The 25,854-nt window shown below is 30.4% G+C and overlaps 6 protein-coding genes across 11 annotated transcripts in view; 3 read left to right on the top strand and 3 right to left on the bottom strand.

The window, feature by feature from the left end:
• Positions 1-25,854, bottom strand: part of LOC119601114 (speract receptor) — a 65,608-nt gene that overhangs the window by 24,146 nt on the left and 15,608 nt on the right. The window lies entirely within an intron of this gene.
• On the top strand, positions 400-12,070 carry LOC119601122 (1-acylglycerol-3-phosphate O-acyltransferase Pnpla3). Of its 3 annotated transcripts, XR_005231182.1 has the most exons (8): positions 401-1,240; positions 9,032-9,714; positions 9,784-9,950; positions 10,009-10,117; positions 10,188-10,276; positions 10,342-10,601; positions 10,749-10,962; positions 11,143-11,285. XR_005231182.1 is itself a non-coding variant. In XM_037951881.1 (7 exons), the coding sequence occupies exons 1-7, from the start codon at positions 1,081-1,083 to the stop codon at positions 11,538-11,540; spliced, it is 1,842 nt and encodes a 613-aa protein (XP_037807809.1). In that variant the 5' UTR covers positions 400-1,080; the 3' UTR covers positions 11,541-12,070. The 3 variants fall into 3 exon arrangements, 2 of the variants coding, with proteins under 2 accessions (XP_037807809.1, XP_037807808.1); XM_037951881.1 differs by lacking the exon at positions 10,749-10,962 and having other exon boundaries at positions 400-1,240; positions 10,009-10,093; positions 11,143-12,070; XM_037951880.1 differs by lacking the exon at positions 10,749-10,962 and having other exon boundaries at positions 11,143-12,070.
• LOC119601126 lies at positions 12,083-13,379 on the bottom strand. The gene is made up of 6 exons (XM_037951887.1): positions 13,239-13,379; positions 13,079-13,175; positions 12,766-12,945; positions 12,600-12,704; positions 12,432-12,545; positions 12,083-12,365 (listed from the first exon to the last, which is right to left on the bottom strand). Exons 1-6 carry the CDS (start codon positions 13,288-13,290, stop codon positions 12,245-12,247), a joined length of 669 nt encoding a protein of 222 aa, XP_037807815.1. The 5' UTR covers positions 13,291-13,379; the 3' UTR covers positions 12,083-12,244.
• Positions 13,596-14,171, bottom strand: LOC119601127. Its single transcript, XM_037951888.1, has 2 exons — positions 13,909-14,171; positions 13,596-13,846 (listed from the first exon to the last, which is right to left on the bottom strand). Exons 1-2 carry the CDS (start codon positions 14,018-14,020, stop codon positions 13,815-13,817), a joined length of 144 nt encoding a protein of 47 aa, XP_037807816.1. The 5' UTR covers positions 14,021-14,171; the 3' UTR covers positions 13,596-13,814.
• LOC119601117 (heat shock 70 kDa protein 4) lies at positions 14,937-21,476 on the top strand. 4 transcript variants are annotated; one of them, XM_037951872.1, is made up of 7 exons: positions 14,949-15,037; positions 15,415-15,644; positions 17,350-17,650; positions 17,719-18,912; positions 19,411-19,506; positions 20,076-20,276; positions 20,342-21,476. In XM_037951872.1, exons 2-7 carry the CDS (start codon positions 15,538-15,540, stop codon positions 20,951-20,953), a joined length of 2,511 nt encoding a protein of 836 aa, XP_037807800.1. In that variant the 5' UTR covers positions 14,949-15,037; positions 15,415-15,537; the 3' UTR covers positions 20,954-21,476. The 4 variants fall into 4 exon arrangements, with proteins under 4 accessions (XP_037807802.1, XP_037807800.1, XP_037807803.1 ...); XM_037951873.1 differs by having other exon boundaries at positions 14,974-15,150; XM_037951874.1 differs by lacking the exon at positions 19,411-19,506 and having other exon boundaries at positions 14,937-15,037.
• Positions 22,422-24,852, top strand: LOC119601120 (glutactin). The gene is made up of 4 exons (XM_037951877.1): positions 22,422-22,969; positions 23,048-23,741; positions 23,811-24,007; positions 24,114-24,852. Exons 1-4 carry the CDS (start codon positions 22,445-22,447, stop codon positions 24,702-24,704), a joined length of 2,007 nt encoding a protein of 668 aa, XP_037807805.1. The 5' UTR covers positions 22,422-22,444; the 3' UTR covers positions 24,705-24,852.

The following is a 25,854-nucleotide window of genomic DNA, read 5'->3' as shown; positions in this document are numbered from 1 at the left end:
GGGAACACACAAAAAATAAATATATCTGGTAACACTTATTCCTAGTTAATTCGAGAGACCGAAAAAATAAAGAAAATTAATTCAAAGAGAAACGAATAAAGTAAGAGAATACGAAGCAATAACAAATCAGATTTGGAAACCCGAGATTTTAAAAAGGGTACTTTTTCAAATATAAAGTACCAAATTACTTTAATTTCTTTTCAACATAAGAAGCCGAAATGTGTAATTATCTAAAACTATGCCTATTAAAAAGACATATTGATGAAAAGAACCGATGGATGGATTTACCGAAAATTGAGAGTACATGTTAAAATATAAAATGTAATATTTTTAGTACTGAAGAAAATATAATAGCACTAACTTTTCCATACCTGATAAAATTTCTATAAATACCACTTCTTTTCAAGCAGCAACAACATAACGATTTTGGAAAGCAGCTGAACCACACAGAAAAATTCAAAGTGAAATTTATTAAAACTAATTACCATAAAAAAATAAACAACAGCTCGTTAGTGATTTCATTTGTATTTTTATAATATCCAAAACAATTTCTAAGTTTCTTACAATAAATTATTTTTGACGCAACTACAACAGTTGAGAGAATAATTAAAAAATACCGTGTACAAAGTATTAAATCAAAAATAGTTAAAAAATAAAAGTGAAAATTTGTGAAAAATACATTAAATTATTTTTTTGTAAAAACAAACACTAATCAAAATTAAAATTTGCAAAAATTTTAGCAGCGAACGAAATATACAAACACACTACATAAATATATTTTCATTGTAAACGTCATTATCTAGTTACAAAACAATTGCTTCGAACGAATGCCAACGAGAAAAAAGCAACAAAAATAAACTGCTGGCAACAAAAGTCAATAAAACGAAGAAAAGAAAGAAAACACAATAACAAACAACTACGTGCATAGAGAGAAAAATATATTTGATTTTTCCGTTTTATTAGCATTTAAAAAAGCAACATTTTACAGTTTAAAAAGGCAGATTGTATCTAAATTGAATTCCTCGCCTTTCCTCCAAAGTTTAGTCACTTTATATTGTTGCATTTACGGATTTTCATATTATGAATCTATCATTTGCTGGTTGCGGATTTTTAGGCATTTATCATGTTGGTGTGGCCGTTTGTTTTAAAAAGTATGCCCCACATCTGCTCTTAGAAAAGATAGCTGGTGCATCGGCTGGAGCTCTGGCAGCATGTTGCCTTTTGTGCGATTTGCCTTTGGGTAAGTTACAGATGTTATAACACCATATTTTAACACAAATTAGAATATCAAAAATATGTTTTTTTTTATATAAAATACCTATACTAGTACCAAGGTACTTAGTATACTTTCGCAATTGTACCATAAGATGGACTGAAGTAGCTTAGCTCAGTACCACTAAATTGCGTAGAAAAAATAAAGCATATGCCCAAATAAATACGGGGGCTCGTCATTTGTAGTACATATACTTACACACTAAAATATATACATATGTATGTATACATATTTATATTTACAGACAATGAATCTTGTAGTATTGTATCCATAACCAAACAATTAAGACGCAATAATATCTTTTATGTTTGATATACATACCCACTTCCATATACATATAATATACATATATATGTATGTATGTACGAACAACTATATTTTGTATGAAAAACAAACATTTAAATTACATATACATACATATATATATGTATGTTTATATGTATATCGCTCGATTCTTAAATTCGTTGTTTTTGAATTAAATACAATATAATTTCTGCGCTACAATATTTAAAATAATTTTTTCCCTTTACAAAAATTCCAATCATTTTCGATCAAGAGTATTTTTTTTTTGTTTTAAATATCTATGTATAAAACTAATTTCATGATTGGAAAGAATGTGAAATCAGTTTAGAAATAAAGATTACTTTCACAGCCTATTAATTCGGATCGAGTATTTTGAGTTATGGCCCTTTAGCAGCAAATAAGCGATATGTGTAAATATCATCTTATTCTAATAAACAACGAAATCGAAAATATGTAGTGTTCATATGGGAAATCTTCATAGAATATACAAATGAACATACATACTATACATATGTATTTATGTAACACATTAAAACATACTCGTAGAAAGAAAAATATCATGTGATTGTAGGTCATATCGCAGCTATTTAGCTTAAGAATAATTCTCTGTTTTTGTTTGCGAAAAATAAATGTGCGTTATATTAAATAAATTGTTTTTTAGATATTTCTTCCCATTATTTGTATGTACTAACACAAATATTATGTATTTTTCTTTTTAAGCATTTACTTATTCAAAATTACTCATAAAAAGTTGTATGAAGAGTTCCGTATTATAAAATAACAATTTTAATATAATATACATATATTGTTAAGAATATTTCTGTTAGGAATTTGTAGGCGATACCTTTTTAAAATAAAACAATAAGTTGATCAGTTATTGTCAGTTAGTCGCATATATTAAAATTATGGTTTCTTTATGCGAAATACAATTTCTAAGGAAGCATTGTTAATATGGTATTAAAAATATTTCGATTCTATACCTAACTCCTATTTATATAATACAATTTGCTAATAGTTCCTTACTATAAGGACAAATTGTATTTTCATTGATTTTATTTAATCTTTATCGTTTTCAATAATATACAATAATAAACCACATGCCGAGTTTTAAATAAATACAAAGTAATAAAATTATAATATAAATGCATTGATTTATAATAATCTCTTAATAAATGCGTATGTAAATGTAATTACGTATGTGTGTGTGATTATATAGTATATCTTCAATGTAAAAATTAATCATGTATTAGGGTCCTTAAAAATGTTTCAAATAAGTCATATACTATATATGAACTGTTATTCAAAATTATAGTAGATTTTTACATTATATTTCGAGATAGAACAACGAAGGACCTGACAAAAGAAGAATCATTGATGATCAATATTTTACATTTTAAAATTATTTTTTTCATGAATCATTTTCTATCAGAAAGTAACTTCTATTAGACCTATTAGGTTTCTCATAAAACTTATCTATATGATTTTCTTATAAATAGAAACCATTTCAATTATTAACGAAATTTGTATTATAACTAAACAATTTTTGTATTATTTATATATTGTTAAAATTCGTCATCATATAATTTTTTCAAGCGCAAAAAGTTCAAAGTTTACTTTAATAAAACAACTTATTTGCTATCTATAATTACATTGTGAATGTAAAATTAACAAATAATAAAGAAAAATATTTGTTTATGTGTATGAGTTTTTTGTAAATTGTCTTTGTGCGTTCGATTACAATTAAATTTATTTAGATATCGTAAAAAGTAAAAATTCTGCCATTATTATTGCAGTTGTTTATATTTACATACATATACACATTTATATTTAAAAAATGCTTATCTACAAATTGCAAAAATTTTAGGGCATTGACGGTTTTTTTTATTAAAAATAAATCAGCTCAAAATTTTTAATAAGTTTAAATATAAAACAAAAATTAAATCATCACTTGAAAACCTATTTCGCTACACAAAGAAGTTTTGATAAGCTAACACTTTTTGTTTAGATTTTCATTATTTGATTATTGAATGTGATAAAGCTATAATATAAACCAAGTATGTACATATGTGTCTATTCTTATATACCCTTCTCAAATAGTGTACTAAGGAACATATTGAATTAATAATGCTTCTTTCTTTTATTACTTTAGTTGTTTTAATTCCAAGTGATAATTGCAAATATGGCTAATTTTAAAATTTGTTGGTGCATATAGGTGAAATACATACATACTTGTGTTTTTTTTTGTACTAAATAATGCAATTTTAATCATTTAGTTCATAACAATAGTTGGTCGTTCATAAACGTACATATTATTCATGCATATAGTTTAACATCTGTTGTTAGTTTCATTAGACTTTGCTAGTGGTATTAGTAGGTTATTAATGATAACAAAATCAGCGACCTCTCATTTACAAGTCTGTGTGTATGTTAATTTGTCCTTTTAAATTAAAGCAAAAATATTTTAATTGAGATTTTTAAATGCTTGAATAATGTAATCCACAATGCGTTATTCTGATGTATTAGGAGAATCAAAAAAATAGTTTCTAAAAATTCCATTGTCTGGTTGGTAGTTGTCAAAATCCTAAATATATTCGGAATGTTTTTGTCAAGTTCTGTTTCATAATATCAGATTATATAAAAATTCAAATTATTGTAATTGGAAAGAAAGGTTATTGCCATAAATATACAATAACTTTTTGTCTTGAATTGATCGTTTATTTTTTAATAAATGTGTATTTCACTTGTATATATACATGTATATTAATTATTGTGTCAAGCTCATGTAAATAATTTTAAAGTAAACAACCTCGTTTCAAATCATATGTGTAAAATATACGCATATTTTCTTAATAATTTAGAATTTACTTTAAAATTAATTTTATAAAGAAAGGGTAATGGGATTTGCTTAGAAATATTTAGCTTTTGATAATTTAAATAGATTGACGTCAATGCACATTTTGATTTGAAATCAACTGATACCTACATATTACCTATATATTTATAGAAGAATGTATGCATTTATTTTGTTAAATTTCCTTATATTGATAATATTAATTTCATTACAATAATAAACAATAGAATCATAATACAAACACATTATTGAATATGTGTTGTCTTCGCTGTTATCAGCTTGTTTTTAAATTATAGTATACGTATTTGATTCATTGTAATTTATAAAAAATATTCTATAATATGGATCATAATATAAAACCATTATACGTTTTATTCGAACAACGACTCGAAGCCGTCCACAGTAATGGTTTATGTTAATTATATGTTTAAAGCACTTAGGTGTATATTTTGCATTCTAAGTTTTGTTTCTAAGGGCTGTAGTAGTATTTGACAATTAATATGTACTGTTTAACTATTAATAAATGACATTTTTTATAATACTATAAATATTGCTAACGGAAATTTTCTTTATTATCCGTTGCAAAGGTAGTAAAGTCATTGCATTTATATAGTTTTTTAACATTTTTAAAATACCCAATATATTATTAAAAAAAATAAAATACAATACAAAATATTCACGAAAGTACTATTTCTAGTGACCATTGAAACCCAAAAATAAGAAAGTATTAACAGAGATAAGTAATTAGTTTTTTTTTTAAGAAAGTATGTATCAATGTTCACTGGAAATAGTTCCGAAAAAAAAAATAATATTTCATAAACCTATTTCTAATTTTATTTATTGACATTGAAAATTAGCCAGCGGAAGGTATCCGTTTTGAATGAGAAACCTTTCCTGTAATCCACTTTACTAAGTAGGTATATACACCAAATCATACGATTTATCAATACAAAACAGATGGAATGAGAAACTGAGAGTATTGACTTGCTTTTATGTCTGCTGATGACGGAACGCATTTATTTATAACATAATAAACCTTGGAAACGATAAAACATTCACCATACTCATACAATCATATTTTTAGGGCTCTTGCAAGAATAAGTGAAAACCGGTATATGGCATTACATACATACGTATTTATATAAGGGGGTGTGTCTCTCTGACTCAAATATAAATTGTATTTATATAGCTGTGTGTACCTAAATACATGCGTATATGTGTACGTGTTTGTGGATGGTACCTTTGCATTCAATATTGTGCTCATCCTTAAGGTTGATGACCGTATTTTGTTTAATGGGTGACGACCTACTTAAATTTGTTTTCATTTTTTACTTCATATGTTCAATGGAATTTTACCGGAATTTTCCTATGCAGAATAACACACATGCATTTAGATTGCATATAGTAGATGTTCTAGAGTTTTCTCAAGGAATCTATGAATAAATATTTACATAAACATATGTTACATATCTTGGAATGTTTGGAGTAGGGTTTGTAACAATAATAAAAATAATACTTATACACAAATAGAAACATAATAAATTAATAAATATGAAATTATTATTGTACTAAAATAGTTACTTATTATGTATGTATACTCCTTTAATGTATAGTTTGTTTATTTGAAATTATAAACCAAAACCGCAAAAAGGTGGTAGAGTTAAAAAACCCAAGGTCATATCGTACATATTTTTAAAAATAGGAATTTATTAGTTTACTTATCACGTGACGGTGTATAAATTATATGACAATAAGGTGTTTCGAAATTAAAAAAAAATAGATTAAATTCACAATTCTAAGTTCTGGTTGCAAATATATTACTACATACTTCCTTATCATAGGTTGTTTTGTTGGAAAACCACTTTTAATATGTTCCGATAGAGTTAAACAATTTTATAACTTTAAATTTGTGAAGGGAATCACATTGGACCTTATGGTCTCCGAGTGGATATGCTTCTTTTTATGGTGCATAACCCTTCCAAACCTAAACCTAAACTTGTGAGGATATTCTTAAATATATTCCAAATTAAATAAAATGTATATTTAGCAAATGTACTTTTTTCCCATTGGGACACTCTAAACATAAGGGAAATGTTATTGTGCGTTATCTTAAAGCCACATGTTGAAAATTATGTTGTTGACACACATACATATATACACATATACATGTAGATATTTCAGTATAGTTTACAAAATGTAAAAATATTCCACTGATAATGAGTTTGGCCTCTATTTTTATGGAGGCTCGTCATCTCTTGTTTTTGTAAATGTTGTAACATTGTTAGTGCTCATCTAAAATGGTTTCGTTTTAGTTTTCCACATTTTGCGCCCGTGCCTCTTTATTTTTATGAAAAATTAATGTTATGTACATACTTATGTATGTGTTAGTTATAAGAAACTTACGAAAATTGTTTTTTTCTTAATACAAAATGGGAAATTTGTAACAAGTTGAAGGTCGGTCGTGTTTTTAGATCATGGTGTTTACATTTAAAATATTTAAGATTTTTTTTATATATGTACATATGAAAATAAATATATATACATATATTGAATATTTAGGTACTCCCGCTGCCCCTACTTTTATTATACAAATGTATGTATGTGTCTACAGTATGCACTATATCGTTATATTTTATAAATTTTGTTTTGATACATTTTAAATAATAAAAACAACTATGTTATTTGTTTATTATTGACATTTGTTTACGTAGTAGCTTTATTTTTGTGGTCAACAATTTATAAATAAATTGATTGTAGCAAATGTAATGCATGACAAATATTGTTTACTTCAAAATATTTTTACACTAAAACATCTATTCATACGTACATATGTATGTATTTGGTTTTCTGAGTATTTTTGAGTACTCGCAAATCTGACAAGCATTGTAACTGACCAATTAAGTAATACTGTTGCCCTATAAAGTATACATTTCGAGAAATTAAAAAAGTCATATATTCATTAAAAAATAGGCATAACATACATTTTTTATATAGGATTATCGAAAAACAAATAGTTTTTTTTATCAACCTACAAACTACACACAATAAACTTCATACGCACTTTAATGCTTATCAGTAAATGTGCTAATAATTTCGGCACAAAAGACCCCCTAAAATGTGAATGATAAGAATTCTCAATTAAATACATACGCAGTTTTAATTGAACTGCTGTTTTCAGTTTTATTATTTAGTACAATAAAATAATGCGGCTATTATGTAAAGATATTTCGATAAAAATCAAAAGAATCAAATGTAAAATTCTTTGAAATATGAATATTTAAAATTATAAAGTTGTAATTATTATTTTCGAAATCAAATTTCAATCTATAGAAGTCAGCTAAGCAAGTTTCCGTGAAGATTAACAAATATTTATGTGTGCATATTGACTTATCAAACTACTTGCGCTATAAACCTTTTAAATCACATTTCAGTGACAAGATTAATAACTTTTATGCCTGGGAAATGTAATTGACGTCAATATACATATGTATATATATGAATATTTTCACAAAGAATTAAAAATTCCTTATTTTTCAAATTATATATTATTCGTATTCATTAATTATCCCTGAAATTTCACTAATATTATTGTTATTATAAATATTTTAAGAAATTAAGTGTTTAGTTATTATTTTTTAAATTAATAAAGTTTCTTTAAAAAAATAAAACTTTATCAGTAAAAGTATCTAAAAGTACAATAATATAACTTCTGTTCTATATATCTTCATTGATTATAAAAATGAGAGCACGCCACTATTTATACCCTACACCACTTTAGTGGGGAGGGTATATTGGATTTGTGCTGATGTTTGTAACATATAAAAATATTCGTCCTAGACCCACCTTAAAGTATACCAATCGGCTTAGAATCGTTTTCTGAGTCGATTAAGCTATGTCCGTCCGTCTGGCTGGCTGGCTGGCTGTCCATGTAAACCTTGTGCGCAAGCTACAGGTCGCAATTTTCAAGATAATTGGATGAAATTTGGCACGCACGTTTTATTTGACCCACGGACGAAGCCTATTGAAAATGGTTAAAATCGGTCAATTATTTCACCTAGCCCCCATAGAACAGAACCTCCCGAAAAGGGCTTCTGAGCTCATAATTATGTTAAATATACAGATATATCGATAAAATACGGCATAACTAAGTTTTATAGAAGTCTTGATAACCCTGCCAAATTTCATAAAGATCGGGCCCCATTTGACCCTAGCTCCCATACAAAATCCCCTTCAGAAAATTACTTGAATGTCCCAAATTAACTTATAAACACAAATATCGCGATGAAATTCAGCACAATAAAATATTATGTAAATATAAATATATTCACAAAATTTTATCAGGCTTGGTCCATATTTGCCCCTAGCCCCCATATAAAGCCTCTTTTAGAAAATTAGTTTTTCATCCATAGATTGCTTAAATGTATCGGAACAAGGGAATATTGAAGATAAATGCGATATTATGAAAAATAAATCACATTTAGTATTCATAACTGGTGTAGGGTATCATATGGTCGGCCACGCCCGACTATACTTTCTTACTTGTTTTCTGATAATTCTGTGTTTTAATTGAAATGCTAAACAAAATCTATAATTTGTATTTTTAGGCAGCATGACTTCTGATTTTTTCCGTGTTGTTAATGAAGCTCGCCGTCATTCCTTGGGTCCATTTAGCCCATCTTTCAATATTCAAACTTGTCTTTTTGAAGGTCTACAAAAGCATTTGCCTGATGATGCCCATAAACGAGTCAGTGGTCGCTTGCACATATCTATGACCCGTGTATATGATGGCAAGAATGTTATTATATCAGAGTTCAATTCGCGAGATGAGGTTTTGCAAGCATTGCTATGTGCTTGTTTCATTCCTGGCTTTTCTGGAATACTACCACCCCGCTTTCGGGGCGTCCGTTATATGGATGGTGCATTCTCGGACAATTTACCAATTTTAGATGAAAATACCATAACTGTATCGCCTTTTTGCGGAGAAAGTGATATATGTCCACGCGATCAAAGTTCCCAGTTGTTCCATCTTAATTGGGCCAATACCAGCATTGAGATTTCCAGACAAAATATTAATCGATTCGTTCGTATTCTCTTTCCGCCAAGACCAGAATTTTTATCGAAATTCTGTCAGCAAGGTTTCGATGATGCCCTACAATTTTTGACTCGTAACAATTTAATAAATTGTCGCCGCTGTGTGGCAGTCCAGTCAACATTTGTAGTTTCGGAAACTGTAGCTCAACCTCAAGATTTCGATCCGGAATGTAGAGAATGTAAAAAGCATAGAAAGGTGCGATATATGCATTTTAACTAATCGAAGAAAATTATAATAATTTATATTTTTTCTTGTTTAATTTAGGATGCTTTGACTTCTAATATGCCACAAACTGTATTGGATGTCATACAAGATTATATAGAGCAAGCTAATAAGGGTCTGGCAAATTGGATATTTAAACATCGTGGCATTAAGTTGTTATCCCTGCCAGCCACAGTACCCATGGATTTCTTTTTAGCCACAGTATCCAAGTAAGTAGCTTTATTTATCATAATAAATGTTTAGTTTTAACTTCCCTATATTCTTTAGACTTAGCTCACTGACACCAAAACTTACGAAACAAATGCGTCAGATGGTAGAAGAATTTATATATCAATTAAATAATACTCTCCAAGTGCGTATACTTAATAAGTTTACGGTAAGTTTAACCGTACAACTGAATTTAGAATTATTTAAAATACTAAATATTTCTTCATTTATTCAACTAGATCTGTGATCCACCTCATTTTGATACGACTGGTTTGTTACATTCAAAGAGATTATATGGGCCTAGAGTTTCAATATTAGTAGATGAATGGTAAGTTTAATTTGCTACTCTATTTTTATTAATATTTATTAAAAAATAAAATTTTTTTGAAACAGTGGCGCAGCACCTTTAGAAGATGATGTTGATCATTTTGAACATGTTTTGAAGGTTACAACCCACAATGATGCATTGTATGCTTATTACTACACTGATGATAACACAAATAAAGTAAAAGTTACCGAAATATTTGATATGACAGAAAATATGGATCTTGCAACGGATTTAAAACAGTACGAAGGCTCCGTTGAAGATCATCCAAATCCTCATCAACATCATCACAACACTGTGGTTAGCGAATGGAATGGCGTTGAATCGGGTAATTATACTAATATATATATAATAAAATAGTTTACAAAACAATAGCAATAACGATATTTATTTCATATTACATTTTTAAATCCATATCTAACCCTTCCACATGTAACCATCATTGTAAATAAATCAATAAATTTGTTTTTTACAGTCCAGATAATACCTACACCACCAGATTGTCGTGAAGATATTTTTTAAATTTTGCACCACTTAAACAATATGTTCTACATCAATTACTAATAATTCGCACTTAATCAAACGACAACCACACCAACAACCATCCACTAGAACACACTAATTTACATAAATTCCTTTAATACGATTTGGTTAATAATATTTAAATTTATTTTTAATTTTAATTAAAGGTAAATTTATCTTTTGGATCATTTAATGTTTTTCTTTATATTAAATCGTTTTGTTGTTTGTAATTTAACGCAATCATTGTCATCCTACAGTTCTTGTGTCTTTTAAACTTAGACTTACGAAACTTTTACTTTAATATATTTATAAATAAGAAGGACTTAACATTTATTTCTATTTTTTAGATTTCTTTATTGATCAACAATCATTGTCATCATCGGATTCCAAAATAGTTGGTAGCGAGAGTGAAATGCCAAATCAACTACTTATTATACCAAACGTTTCCCAAACAGCATCAACAGAATCATACAATGCATATCAAATGGCATCGGATACTTCATCAATAGCTATTGAAGATGATAATTTAGTGAATGTTGTCGAAGAGTCTTGTGTTTTTAGTGATCCCGAAGTAGATCATCCATATTATGAAGAAGACGAAGCAACACAGTCATCGGCAGCAACACAACGACACAATAGATATACGCCACATTCTCATGTACATTTAAAGTTGATCTCCACTCAGCAGGAGCCTTTGGTGTCCCCTCATTCCATAACCGATGAACTTTGTATAGATATTGAATGAATGAACTGAAATTGTACATTTCTAAGACTACGCTCTCTCTCACTGTCTCTATTTTCAATTCCTCCGTTTAGGTCTTAAGTTTTTCAATTTCTCGTACTGATTTTTTATTCTTTATTTCCTAAATTATTTATATTTATAAAATAATAAGAAACCATGTAAAGTATAAACGCACAGTCGATAAAAAGCGCTGAAGTCAAAGGTAAAAGCCAAGCTGAAATGCCTTTAAAAATTCATTAACTTAAGGAATTCTGAAAGATGATAGAGATTAGGGTATTTCGAAATGATTTTTCGAAATAAATTTTTTTGTGTTTTTGATATTGCCATTATTAATCTGTTAACATATACACATTATTATTATTAATCATTACGAAAAATGTATAAACTAATATATACCATATTATTTTTTTATCATAATTAAGTATGCAATGTATGTACCTTTCATTACAATTTTAGTTTAAGTAAAGAAAATGTGTAACGAACGAACGTTCTATAAAAAAAATCTAAAATAAAAAATATGTAAAATAAAATAATTATTGTTTTTCTTGTTAAAATCAAGGTGTTATACCTAAAAAATTTATTGTTAAAATCATAAAATTTAAATATGTAGTATGCAAGTACAAGTCTTAAAATGGAAATTTTTATAAAATGATAAAACAGAATATTGAGCGCAGCTCTTAATAAAATTTCCAACTTAGGAAGATTAATTAATAATCATTAGGATCCATTGAGAAGTCAAAAAAATCCGAAATATAATGACGACGATCTAAACGTTTGCTGTATTCATCTCTATTCCAAAACGGTGTCCATTCTATCCAACTGTTGGAACTGTATATTTAAATAAAAGTAAGTTTTTAGAATGAATACGGATTTGTAGGCAACAAATCAAGTTACATCTTAAGTTTTCCTGAGTGATTGCGCCGATGTATGACCGGTGAGGTGTATTGGTCCATATTTAACAAAATTTCTGGATTTGCATTAGTTTCAGCCATAGACTTATGAGGATAGCTAAAATGTATCGATAGGAAGGTTTTAACAAAAATATGTACAATATTGACTTACCCGTTCTTCATAGTCGAATTAAAAATTTTACGATTTTGTACAGGCATTAAACCTTTCCTTAACTGCGTTGTACATTCATACTCTACTCTCTGCCACTGGGGAGAACTGTCGCGGTTGATTATTTATATAGATTAGTAGTTTAATTTATTATTGAAGTATTTCTTACTTTATATGAGTTGAGTTAAATAATGAATCCATTACGGCACTTTCGTTCAAATCATAGTCTCGAATTTCGTCCAAAGATGATTCAAAAGAAGTGCTCTTTCGAAGTGGTTTGCGCTGCAAACGGTTAGTTGAATCTCTGCGCCATACTGGACTAGGATATATTTTTCTTTTTCGCTGAGTGCTAATAAATGAAAACTATTAATAATACTGATCCAACATAGCACCTACTATGTACAATGTATATCAAGAATTTCAAATCTAACTTCTTTAGGATTCAATTATTAATTTCAAAGATCTGGTAGAGAATACCTTACCAATTGTGAATTGGTTTGTTACAAAAACTCTCATCATTTCTTTCTGTTTGTTTTGCAACTTCCGCATTGCGTGGACTTGCATATTCAGTAAGAATATCTAAATTTAGATTTTCTAATTAAAATGTTCACATCAAATAAATAAATCAAACTCTTGTTATACCATATTGCTGGCTTAGTGAATATTCCAGCTGTTGGGGCAATTGTAATTCCATTTTAAATTTGACTCAATCCCAGGATGAAATGATTAATAGTCAAAACAGTTTCAAGATCAACAAATTTGCCAAATTAATTAGCTTCAAAGCAAAAACTGGTTAATCTTAATTTTTACTTAATTTTAATTTCGCATGTAACGGTACTGTGTAAAATGAAGTGTGAAGGGATAATTAATAGTTATATTGCACATGACATACATAAATACATACATATACATACAGACACATTTGAATTCCCAATGGCACAAATCAAATTTCTATTATACTTGAGTACGGATTGAACGATAAGTAAAAGATATACACGATTTTATTAATAACAATGAATATTTTATTTCAATTCATTAGATAACACTCATAATTTAAATAAATTCAACTTGGGTTTGTTGAGAAATAAAAGCAACTAAATAACTGCAAATAAATTTACTCATCGGACACGATATAACCATTGGTTTCAGTCAACATTTTGCCTTAAAAAATAAAGACATTAGATGCTCTACCCATGTTGCTGATGGATTCTTGAAATGCTATGCCTGAACTTTATCCAAAACAATCGGGGCTAAAAAGTAAATAAGTTAGGAGTGAAAATGTTATTCTGTAATACAATTTTATTCGACTTACCCAAACGTATGGCTAAACATAAAACGGTAAACATTATAAAATTATTGCGTACATCAGCTTGTACCCGCTTCTTTTCCTCGGCGGGATCAATTTGTGGGGGCATTCGAAACATTATTTAGTATTTTATAAATGCTTAATTTACGATAAATCCTAAAAATAATGTTCACTAAACGAATAATTTTCAACAAACTCGTGTTTTTTTTATTAAGTAGAAGAAGAAAACAACAGTGTTGTCAACTTTAAAATTTCAAAAAGCACCAAATAACAAATTTTGTAAATTAATTTTTCCACAGAACTCTTCTGAACCGCAAATTAAATAATTATCTTTTATATAGAATATATTATTAACAATAATAGTAAATTTGCACGAATTATTTCCTTTTTTTCTTGCAAAAATAACACAACTTTCCCACGATAAAATTTATTATTTTTTGAAATTAACAACTTTAAAATTTTCTTAATAAAATAGTTTCCACTTCTTTGCACACTTTGTTGTTGCAATGAAGTTGCTGCATCTTTTTCGCTGCAATTTTTATGCAAATCGATGAATTCGCTGTATTTTTTTGCAGCAATTTATCCCGCCACTGACCCGTATGATGACTTTTTGCGCCAAAAAAGTCATCATACCGAGTCTTCATACAACCCCGTGTATTTCTTATGTGTTTGACAACCTAAAGCGCCATGGCGACACATCAAATTGTTTGACTCAAACGGTAAGTTTTTTGATTGTGTTAGTAAAAAAAACTCACACCACACATATACATGTGAGTTTTTTCACTAACCCAATCAAAAAACTTACCGTTTGAGTCAAACAAATTTGATGTGTGGCCGTGGCGCTTAAGGATTTATAAAGATTTCAAACCTTCATACCTTCATACACTTCCTACACATCAAACGCGGCATACATAAATACAACCCTGAATAAAACATTTCAAAATTATTTGACTGTGTATATTTGTTAACGTTGCCAACTTCCTTTTTGCACTAAATAAACGAATGACCAAACAAAACAAACGTCAAAAATTTCTAGAAAATTCATAAGAAAAGAAAAACGGCACAGTTGAAAAAGAAACGCGTTCAAGAAAACAACTCGAAAGAAATTTCCGCTTTTTAATTAAAAAAAGTAAAGGTACATACATATTTTTATTAAAAAATAATAATTATTAAATTGAATCTGTCAAAGTGAAAATCAAACTACACAAATTTAAGTAAAACATCTGTTTAATAAGACATTTAAAACTGGTAATAAAAACACACCTTGAACCAGATATCGAAAATGATAAAATAATTTATTCGGAGTTACGGAATATTTTCCATGTGCAATTTTATTTTGTTAATTTTTTTTGTGTAATCTAATGTATTGTAGAATTTGTTCGCTTTTTATTTAAGTTGTTTACAAAGAATTTTCTGGAATATTAAAAAAATTAACATGAAAAATTGTCGTATGACGTGTGAAAACTATTGATTGATACAAATAAAATTTTTTTCTCCAAATTTTCCTTACAGAATTTCTGGAAGTTTGTGATTTTGGTCATAAGAAGTAGAAAAGAAACAAGCCTAAATTATAGCAAGAAAACCCAATTAAACATTTTGCATTATAAATAATCCGGGAGAATAAATAGCAGAAAAATGTCTGTGATTGGTATTGATTTTGGAAGTGAGTCTTGCTACATTGCCGCCGCTAAGGCTGGTGGTATCGAGACTTTGGCTAATGATTACAGCTTAAGAGCAACTCCGTAAGTATATTAAAATTCAATATTTTATTTAATTTAAGTAAATTGTAAAAATTACAAGAAGAAAGAAAAAATTTTAGTGATTAAGCATTACAAATGCCAAAAAAGTGAGGTTAGAATTAACTTTTTCTCACTTTGTTTTTCGTTCTCTTTTTGACTACTACAAAGAGTAAGTGTTGAAAAAAAAAAAAAAAAAAACAAAAAGTACATGGAAATTACAATAATTTTACAATGTATGTATGCATATTCTTCATATAGGTACAAGGAAAAAATATAAATTTCAGAAAAAATTGTCTTGTTTTACTCGAAATAATAGGGCGTTTTAGTCAATTAAATATTTCAAAACATTTCTATTTAATTCCAGAAGTTTGTTTATTTTTCTAGAATTTATTGATTTTTCAATGACACAGCTGAAATTAATAATGCGTTTATATCGGAATATTCTTCATTATCTCATACTAACAATACAAATGGACGACCAAATTAAATTTGAGTTTGTGATGTTAATGTCACCACTGATTGTACATGGTTACAAATGTCGGCTAAAAAAGAAAGGGTGGCTCTTAGTTTTCAAATCATAATAGGTATTAAAAGTGGTTTATATAAAGGAATTTGAAATCAATATTAATTTTAAGTTTTTATAACAACTTACTATTAATTTTTTATGAGAAAATCATTTTAAAGGAAAATTCTACTTCTGATGGAATCAAATAATTCAACATACAAATGTTAAAGATTAATTTAAATAATCGGAATAGATTTTGTAATAGCCCAAAATTAACGAAATTTTAAAACTAAAATAATTATCCAGAAAAGGTGAATGTATCGGCCGGATGCAACTGTTTCTAAGCTCAGCATCTTCTATTGTTGTTGTAAAATAATCCAATATGTTTTCTCCGCAAAAATGCGAAAATTTCTTTTTCACATGAAACTTAAAATTTTTAATTACTTAAGTCATTTTGATATACCCTGATAGACATAGTACATTCAACAAATAAACTATGTACATACAAAATATTAAATTAGGTGGGTGTAATATTTATTGTTTATACATATTTTTATTATGACCAAAAGCGTCCACTATTTGTTTGCAAAAAGTATCGAAAACTATAAAAATAGTCATCGACCGGCAAATTTTGTGACGACTATACCAATTTGGACGACGACATAATTTATTTAAAGACAATAATATTAAGCAAAGCCAAGATGAAAAATTGTTATTTTTTAATACAAATACCTAAAGTATATATGTACCTATAAAAGACTAGCAGGTATGCGAAACGAAATTTCTTTTATTGGTATTAGAATGTTGCATACATGCATTTAATAAAATTTTTAATTTATTAATCTTTGGTCGATTATTATTGCTGTTATGAAACAAATAGTGTACGTTAGGAAAATTTTATTCTACATTGAAAGAAATTTAATGTTACGTGACCAGCTGTTGGGACTAAACATTCACATATCAACCGACGTACACTTTAAACATACTTAAAACATATTAAACACCTTATTAAAAAGATGAATGAGTCAATTACTTGTTTAAACATTAACTTCTTTCTTATCGTCTGACCAAATTTGTTATGACGTCATTTTTTCTAGATTGTTTTTTTTTTTTTTTGGTAGTGATTTAAAAAATCATACATTTTTTATTTAGTTATTGAGGCTATATGTGTGTGTGTTGATGTTATTCTCTCTTTAATCATAGATCATGTGTAGCGTTCGATGGCAAAAAACGTATTATTGGTGTGGCCGCCAAAAATCAACAAGTCACAAATTTGAAAAACACAGTAAGTGGCTTTAAACGTTTATTGGGGCGTAAATTCAACGATCCCCATGTTCAACGTGAACTCAGCAGCATTCCAACAAAAGTCGAGGCTTTACCAGATGGCAGCATCGGCTTCCGTGTAAATTATTTGGACCAGGAGCAATGTTTCACACCTGAACAGTTGACCGCCATGTTGTTCACCAAATTAAAAGAGACATCTACTCATGCTTTAGGCGCCCAGGTAAGTGGCTAGAATGATGAGTGGTGTAATATAATTTAAATATTAACGACTTATTTGTTTGTTTTTAGGTAAATGATTGTGTTATAACTTGTCCCGTGTACTTCACGAATGCTGAGCGTAGGGCTTTGCTTGATGCTGCCCAAATTGCCGGTCTCAATGTCTTGCGTCTTATGAATGAGACCACAGCTACGGCTTTGTCGTATGGTTTCTATAAGCAGGACTTGCCCGAAGATAAGCCACGTAATGTCGTATTTGTGGACTGTGGTCACTCATCACTGCAGGTCAGTGCGTGTGCCTTTACGAAGGGCAAACTTAAGATGCTGGCCAGCAGTTGGGATCAGGTGGGAGGCCGGGACATAGATTTTGCCCTAGCTGAGCACTTTGCTAAGGAATTCAACGACCGCTACAAGATTAATGCTAAAACAAATGCTCGTTCTTGGCTGCGTCTTATCACCGAAATTGAAAAGTTGAAGAAGCAAATGTCTGCCAACAGCACTAAACTGCCCCTCGGCATCGAGTGTTTCATGGATGATATTGATGTATCATCTAGCATGCAACGTTCTGAAATGGAAGAGTTGTGTGCTCCTGTTTTCCAACGGGTCGAAGCCACATTTAAAAAATTGTTGGCGGAGTCAAAACTTACCCTGGAGGAGATTCACTCGGTGGAAGTTGTGGGCGGTAGCACTCGCATTCCTGCTATTAAGCATTTAATCGAACAGGTCTTCGGAAAGACGGCCAGCACAACATTGAACCAAGACGAGTCAGTTTCTCGTGGAGGTGCCTTGCAGTGCGCCATAATGTCGCCCGCTGTACGTGTACGCGAGTTTGGTGTTACTGACATCCAGAATTACGCCGTTAAAGTTACTTGGGATGGGGAAGGTTCTCTTCCCGGAGGTGGTATCGAGGTGTTCCCCGTATTTCACGCTGCTCCCTTCAGTCGTCTGTTAACGCTGAACCGCAAAGAGCCTTTCACTATGACCGTTCAGTATGCCCAAGCCGTTCCTTATCCAGATCCCACAATTGGTCGCTGGACCATAAAGGATGTCAAGCCCAACGAGAAGGGAGAGTACTCCGAGGTCAAGGTGAAAGTCAGAATTAATCACCACGGTATTGTCTTGATTTCAAGTGCCTCATTGGTCGACAAGAAGGAGGTGGAGGAACCTGCCACCCCTCAACCAGAACAACAATCAAATGCTGAACAGCCCGCTGCCGGTGAAGGCCAACCACCAAATGCTGGCGAACCAATGGATGTCTCACAAGAGGTAAAAACAATCTCAGTGTTATTATCAATCGATACATTTTGAAGTAGAATCTAGTATTGAAGTGCTCTCTGTTGTCACAACATTCAGTTTTTTAAATTTTATTTTCAAAGTTGTAGAAACATTTCGCTAGAGGCGGTACATCAATTTTAAATGTAAAAAATAGTTTCTTTTCGGACATTAATGTTTTATTTTTGTTAACTAACCCTATCCTTTCTGTTTCATTTGGTTTCCATTTATTTTGTATTACTTTTCCCCTCCTTAATATTTCCATTCCTGTTTTAATTATTAAGTTGCGCATCTTAACCATATTTTTTTTGCACATAATTGGTTTGTCGTTCTTCATTAATTGTGTGTAGTAATTGCAAAAAACGTAAATCATCAATTTTGAAATTTGATTTTTCTGTTTTTGTTGTCTTCTTGGCTTCTCGTTTTGAATCACATCTTATTTTCATCATTGATGATGGTCCATGAACCACTTACTCACACACACTCTCGTAGGCTTTTTATGATAATGAGGATGATAATAATACAACAGCCTCATCGCCTGGACAAGGACAAGGGTGGGCTCAGCGGGTCAAGGGCTGGTTTACTGCGGTACGTTTTCACAATCTCTCTAACGCTTTTTTATTTATTATTAAGACCTTAAATACACTTCCTCTTATGAATGAAAAGAAATAGAAAAACATGCAAAGCAAAAGAAAAAGAAATTGGAAATTTGTTGAACCAAACATGTGTACATCTACATAAACATAATGGCAACTTCTTTGTTTTAGACTAAAGAAGGAAACCGCTCACAAGCCTACCCTTGAGTAACAAACAACTCCACCTTGTCATTAAATTTATTTATTAATCAATATTTGCCATACACACACACTCACATCCACACTATCTAAGATAAGCTTACTTTTTTACTATAATTGCAATCACTCCCTTCCTAAATACAAATAGAATGTCTAACTTTTTGCACTTGATTTTGTTGAGAATTTTAAGGTTTGTTTGTTCTGTTTATTTTCCATTACTAAGGGTTCCTATATAGGCTTTTGTTTTGCTGATTGTTGAGTTGATTGAATAACTCATTTTAAAATTTCAAATTTCCTATTTCTTTTTATTTTACTTTGACTTGTGATGCTTAATATAAAACGTATTTGCTTTATTACTTTTAGGGCGCCGATAAGAAAAAGAAATCATCGAAATTAATCGAATTGCCCATGGATTTCCACACACACGGACATTCGGCAAATGATTTGAGCAATTTGATCCAACAGGAGGCTAAGATGGTATCCAATGATGCCAAGGAAACTGAGCGCATTGATGCTAAAAATGCTTTGGAAGAATTTGTTTATGAAATGCGTAACAAATTACAGGTATGGCTACGATATGGATAGCATATAGTTTGAATTTTACTAATGAGAATCTATTTTACTTTCAGGGCGGTCCTCTGGAACGTTTTGTGGTAGAAAGTGAGCGTGATGCCATCTGCTCACAGCTTAATGATCTGGAGAATTGGTTGTATGAGGATGGAGAAGATTGTGATCGTGATACTTATGTTAATAAACTCAAAGCCTTGCATAATCAAACAAATCCCATCAAAGAAAGAGCCAACGACTTCGAACTATGCCCAGGAGTGTTTGAGGAACTTAAACACGCCATTAATAATGCTCGCGTTGCCGTCAATGAATTTAAGAAGGGATCTCCCAAATACGACCATTTAACTGAAACCGAATTCATTAATGTAGCCGAACATGCTGAAAAAGCCCAAAAATGGCTTGACACTAACATGGCCAAGTTCGCACAGGCACCAAGGACCGCTGACAGCCCTGTAAAGGTTGCCGATATACGTCACGAAGTACAGACTATCAACACCTGCGTCAATTCGGTGATCAATCGTCCTAAGCCAAAACCAGCATCGAAACCAGCACCAGCCAAAGAAAACACTGGCGGAGCTGAACAGCAAAATGGTGAAAATGCTAGCAAATCAGATGCTGATAAATCAGCGCACACAAACAGTGTACCAGATGATTCAACGATGGACGTAGAATAGGGAGGCCGACGCCGATTACAAGGATAACTAGCTAGCAGTATAGATGTATAGAATTTGTAAGACAAGCACACAGCATACAGTTGTTTGGAGCGAAATTTTAAGTTTGGTGGCTTTTAACAAAATGAAAAACACAGACGATACATACACAAAATAAAATAAACAAAACACAATAAAAACCAAACCAACCAATTTACAACACTTCATTTTTAAACTTAAAATGTCATTTAAATGAATTAAAACAACCTAAATAAATTTCTCTCTAATCTCTACAAAACTAAAATAAATAAACTTTAAATAAATCAAACCAACCACACAACTAAAAAAATATAAAATAATTTATACTTAATTATTAACCAAAAATAATTAGTTTACTTTCTTTTAATTCCTTAAACATTTTATAAGTTTTTTTCCTTTCCTCTCCATTCTTCATACCACGACAACTTATTAAAAAACGCAAGAAACAAAATAGCAAAAATAACATTGAAATAAAAATGAAATCCAAATAAATGGATTAAAAACTGAATCGGCTATTTTATTGAATATCAACTAAACATTTTACTAAAATTGCTTTTCATTATAATAAAAATGAATTTAGTTTGATTATTAAATATTCACTCATAAATATTGCCATTTTATAGGTTAAACTGCAACATTTTTAATGAATGTTCATCACATTTTCCTAAATCCAAATTTATAAAAATAACAACATTTAAATGTTTATCTAATTTATAATTTGTTGTTTTCAAGTGGAAACGAATCCAATTTATATGTATTTGTTTTGATAAAAAATAATCATCTAAAAGGAATCTGCAATAAAATTTAAATACATATACAAAAACTTGTGTTTGAATTGTAACATCAATTTTAATCACCACGATTCTGCATATCAATTCTAGTCGAAAATTTCTCCGTTTGGCAACTTTCATATTCTGGAAAAAATAGAGTTGACATCATCCTATTCTTACATATCGCTCATTAACAATAAAACTGGGATAACTCAAAAATCATCGCGCCGAGATAATCGGCTTCGAATATTTAAACATTTACTACAGAAAATTACTCTCTTGTCGAAATTAAAACTTTTTTGACAATAGATATTATAGAAAAACTTAGATTTCAGTCTCGTAGGAAACACAGTATTTTTTTGAGCCACCCTAATGAAGATGTTGTATTTTGTAACACTTTTTGGTAAAGAATTAGAATTGCTAATATGTTCTTGCAAAAAAGTTATATTATTGGCTTTTGTTGTTTCACCTTTATATTATTGATATTTAATTGCCCTTAAGCATAAAACAGAATCATAATTTTGTTAGATTGACCCAATTTTCATAAGAACATGCTTAACAAAAACCGTAGGCGATCAGTTAACAAAAACATAAATTATCTTTTTCTTCCCTCTATCTATTCTTGAATTCTTTTTGCAAAAAGGTTTCTTGGGAGGCATACTTTTTAGTAAAGAATTAGTTTGAATTTAGTCATTCAACATACAAGATGTTGAAATTAAGGGTTTTATGTTTAATTCTTTTGATCCTAGTGATCTCTAGTTTGTGCGCAGAAGCTCAACAACAGCAAAATAAACGGAAGCGGGGTTCTCAAAAGGTTCAACAACAACAAAATTTAAATAAACCACAAAACAATAAACAAAAGGGGAATAATAAGATTAATAAAGTTCCCATTAAAAACAATAAGAATAGACAAGAGAAACCTTTAAAGAAAGTCAAAGATGATATTACACAATTAATACCCGGACTGGGTTCGGTGAAGGGACGCACTTTTAAGTCAGAGTGGAGCGGTAAAACTATTTTGCAATTCTTGGACATTCCCTATGCCAAAGCTCCTTCCGGTTCTTTGAGATTTAAGGCACCTGTGCCCGTCACTCCCTGGTCCAATGTGCTAAGTGCAGATAAACCTCATCATGGCTGTCCTTCCCTGCAGGATTTGGTCAGCTACGAAGCGCTAAAAGCGAAAAAAATCAATGTGGAAGATTGTTTAAGATTGACCGTTAATACGAAATCAGTAAGTTTGTGTGTGAATTACTTCGAGACCTTCGAAGTAGAACATAAGAAATGTAAATCATATTTATTTTTTATTTAGGTTACTGGCAATTCTCCTGTTATGGTTTATGTCCATGGTGACTTCTTATATGATGGTAGTAGTTTAGAGGCTGCCCCAGGATATCTTTTAGAAGAAGATGTCGTTTTGGTTTCTGTGCGCTATCGTTTGGGTCCTTTCGGATTTTTGTCGACAATGACAGACGATATACCTGGAAACGCTGGAGTTAAGGATGTAGTGTTAGCATTGCAATGGATACAAGATCATATTTCAGCCTTCGGAGGTGATCCCACGCGTGTCACTTTGTTTGGGCAAGTTGCTGGTGCAGCTCTCATCAATGTCCTAACCATGAGTCCAGCCGTACCAGAAGGTCTTTTCCACCGTGTAATCTATCATTCGGCCTCCGCTTTATCTCCAGCATTTATTACCGACAATCCTTTACCATCAGCCAAGGATATTGGTAAAATAGCTGGTTGCAAAAATGTAAACAAAGTCGATTCTCTTAACAAATGTTTGCGTAAGTTAAACGCTACTGAATTGTTGGAAGCCTTCAATGTACACAGTACTTCCAAGTTAAGTCAAGGTGTAGGTGCGTCTGGTGCTGTACAATTTGTTGTCGGTGGTCCTTCGGGGATATTGCCTCAATACCCTGCTAAAATACTAACATCTGGAAATTTCAAAGCCTACCCCACTATGGGCGGTAGTGTTAAGAATGGTGGCACTTTTATATTAAGAGGTATCAATCAAAATTTTTACTAATGTTTCAATTAAACACACTTGGTTATTTTCTAAATTTTTTACTCAGATATTTATACGGACATCTTTAACGAAACTATTATCGATGACACCATGAACGGCATAGACTACATAAATCTTATTATATCACAAACCAATGGTGCTGATCCCACCGAGGCTTGGAAGAAGTATGCTGAGGAAGAAGTCTTCACTCCCGAAATAATTAAAAATGGTACATTCCACGCAATGACTCCAGGTTTAATTGATGTAAGTTTCATTTGATAGATGAAAACTTTTCACTAACTTTGTACAATTTTGATTCCACAATATCGATTAATTTTTATATTAAACGAAATATCTTCTAAAATTCTAGCTGTGCAGTACTATTGCTTTTAAAAATCCAGTTTTGTTGGCCCTACAAGGCAACGCACAAAAGTTGCCCAATAGTACATATCTATACTCGTTTGACTATGAGGGCGAGTTAAACCGTTACACAACATCTGATAATGCTGATTATGATATAAATGAGATGCCGTTCGATTTGGGCGTTTCTCTAACTGACGACAATCTCTATTTGTTCCCTTGGCCAAGATATCTCTTACTCAACTCAAATCGTGACATTAAGATTGCTAAGCGCATGGTGTCATTTTGGACTTCGTTTGCTGCCACTGGTAAGCCATCTGCTCCCAATGTTCCAGAATGGCCTGCAATGAACGATGAGACGGGACCATATATGAAAATTGGAAAAACCGTTTCGATTGCTGAAAATTATATCGATGAATTTACCGCTGCCGTTAAGGAAACCGCTGATGGTTATAATCTCGTCAACGAAGAATTCTTTGACAGTTTAGTCGATATTACTGAAAATAAAGAAGGCGATCAATCTGCTGATCAAGAGGAGACAGACAATGAAGAGGGTCGTGGCAATATTGTATTAATAGCCAAAAGGACAAAAAAAATTTAAAACAGACGTAATGATGACTAGGATTATAAATTAAACTATATAGTTATTAAGCACATACCATTTATTGTATGTAACTATTTAATGATTATGTACACTTATATGTAACTACATGTATTTTAATGAAAATAAAATTCAAAATGTACTTTAATTTCTTCTGTTAGAATATTATGATGATCATCACCTCGAGGTTGATGAACTTAAAATATTTAATGCCAGACATTGAACTTAATAATGAAGAAACAATTTAAAATATGTACATAATATGCATATATTAGAAATTAAGACAATAATTATGAGTCTATTTTGATCAGTGTCAGTAGCAAAATTCCCTGTGTCTAATATATTGATCAAAGCTCCAGATATTTCTTTCACTTCAAGGCAAAATCGAAGCCAGATTGATTTACGGAATTGCAACTTAAGATTGTGGATTTTCAAATGAAATAGTAAACACATACTATTATGATGTTTTTTAAGACTTTCTGGCGAATAGACATGACTAATTTGTTGTTACGCCCTTTTGAATTTCATGTTAATAAAGTCGGTGTTTTTGACAATAGAAAAATTTGCGAAAACATGTATTTTAATGCAGTGGACCATTTTCTATCAAAAAGTCGATTTTAAATTTTGGGTTGTTACGCCCTTTTGCATTTCAGGTGACGATATACATATGTAGTACACAAACTCTGATCACTTCTAGTGTATTTCTATTGTACAGTTTTTGTATTTAAACTTTTATTGAAATAGTTTTTTATATGTATCTTGTACTTAATTCAATAATAATTTTAAATTTGCACATTTGAAATATGATCTAACTTTTTTCTTTTAATAGATAAGGATAAGTTCACAAAAGCCTTTTAGACATTTTTTACCAAATTTCATGCATTCCAGGATGCATTCCATATTTTTAGTATGTTATTTAGTTTAATTGACATTTGAAATAAATATTACACGAAATTGAGTATTTTGCAAATATCGGATATATTGTTCACTTTCAACTTGAAAGATTCCAGCAACCAATAATTCTTTATGTACTTGTGAGATTGTATGTGTAAAGATTTATATGTATTTATGTATGTGTGTACATTAGAGTTGAGCAAAAGATATGAGTTTTTCTCATTCATCACTCATTTTGCTCATTAGTGTATAAAAC

Source organism: Lucilia sericata, unplaced genomic scaffold (genome assembly GCF_015586225.1).
Source record: "Lucilia sericata isolate MDLA Ls3-8-SP2 unplaced genomic scaffold, ASM1558622v1 Contig000143F_arrow, whole genome shotgun sequence".
In the NCBI taxonomy this organism is placed as follows: domain Eukaryota; kingdom Metazoa; phylum Arthropoda; class Insecta; order Diptera; family Calliphoridae; genus Lucilia; species Lucilia sericata.
The sequence above is the reverse complement of the archived record's forward strand: the minus strand, read 5'-3'. Positions and strand labels throughout refer to the sequence as shown.

Excerpts from the sequence above, each read along its gene's own strand:
- LOC119601122 (XM_037951880.1), top strand. The coding sequence starts at position 1,081 with ATGAATCTATCATTTGCTGGTTGCGGATTTTTAGGCATTTATCATGTT. Across the intron at positions 9,715-9,783 it reads AATGTAAAAAGCATAGAAAG|GATGCTTTGACTTCTAATAT; the intron begins GTGCGATATATG and ends TGTTTAATTTAG. Across the intron at positions 10,602-11,142 it reads ATGGAATGGCGTTGAATCGG|ATTTCTTTATTGATCAACAA; the intron begins GTAATTATACTA and ends TCTATTTTTTAG.
- LOC119601126 (XM_037951887.1), bottom strand. The coding sequence starts at position 13,290 with ATGGAATTACAATTGCCCCAACAGCTGGAATATTCACTAAGCCAGCAA. Across the intron at positions 12,705-12,765 it reads TTTAACTCAACTCATATAAA|TTCTCCCCAGTGGCAGAGAG; the intron begins GTAAGAAATACT and ends CAACCGCGACAG. Across the intron at positions 12,366-12,431 it reads CACTCAGGAAAACTTAAGAT|TTCCAACAGTTGGATAGAAT; the intron begins GTAACTTGATTT and ends TTAAATATACAG.
- LOC119601127 (XM_037951888.1), bottom strand. The coding sequence starts at position 14,020 with ATGTTTCGAATGCCCCCACAAATTGATCCCGCCGAGGAAAAGAAGCGG. Across the intron at positions 13,847-13,908 it reads ATGTTTAGCCATACGTTTGG|CCCCGATTGTTTTGGATAAA; the intron begins GTAAGTCGAATA and ends TTTACTTTTTAG.
- LOC119601117 (XM_037951872.1), top strand. The coding sequence starts at position 15,538 with ATGTCTGTGATTGGTATTGATTTTGGAAGTGAGTCTTGCTACATTGCC. Across the intron at positions 18,913-19,410 it reads CAATGGATGTCTCACAAGAG|GCTTTTTATGATAATGAGGA; the intron begins GTAAAAACAATC and ends ACACTCTCGTAG. Across the intron at positions 20,277-20,341 it reads AAATGCGTAACAAATTACAG|GGCGGTCCTCTGGAACGTTT; the intron begins GTATGGCTACGA and ends TTTTACTTTCAG.
- LOC119601120 (XM_037951877.1), top strand. The coding sequence starts at position 22,445 with ATGTTGAAATTAAGGGTTTTATGTTTAATTCTTTTGATCCTAGTGATC. Across the intron at positions 22,970-23,047 it reads TGACCGTTAATACGAAATCA|GTTACTGGCAATTCTCCTGT; the intron begins GTAAGTTTGTGT and ends TTTTTTATTTAG. Across the intron at positions 23,742-23,810 it reads TGGCACTTTTATATTAAGAG|ATATTTATACGGACATCTTT; the intron begins GTATCAATCAAA and ends TTTTTTACTCAG.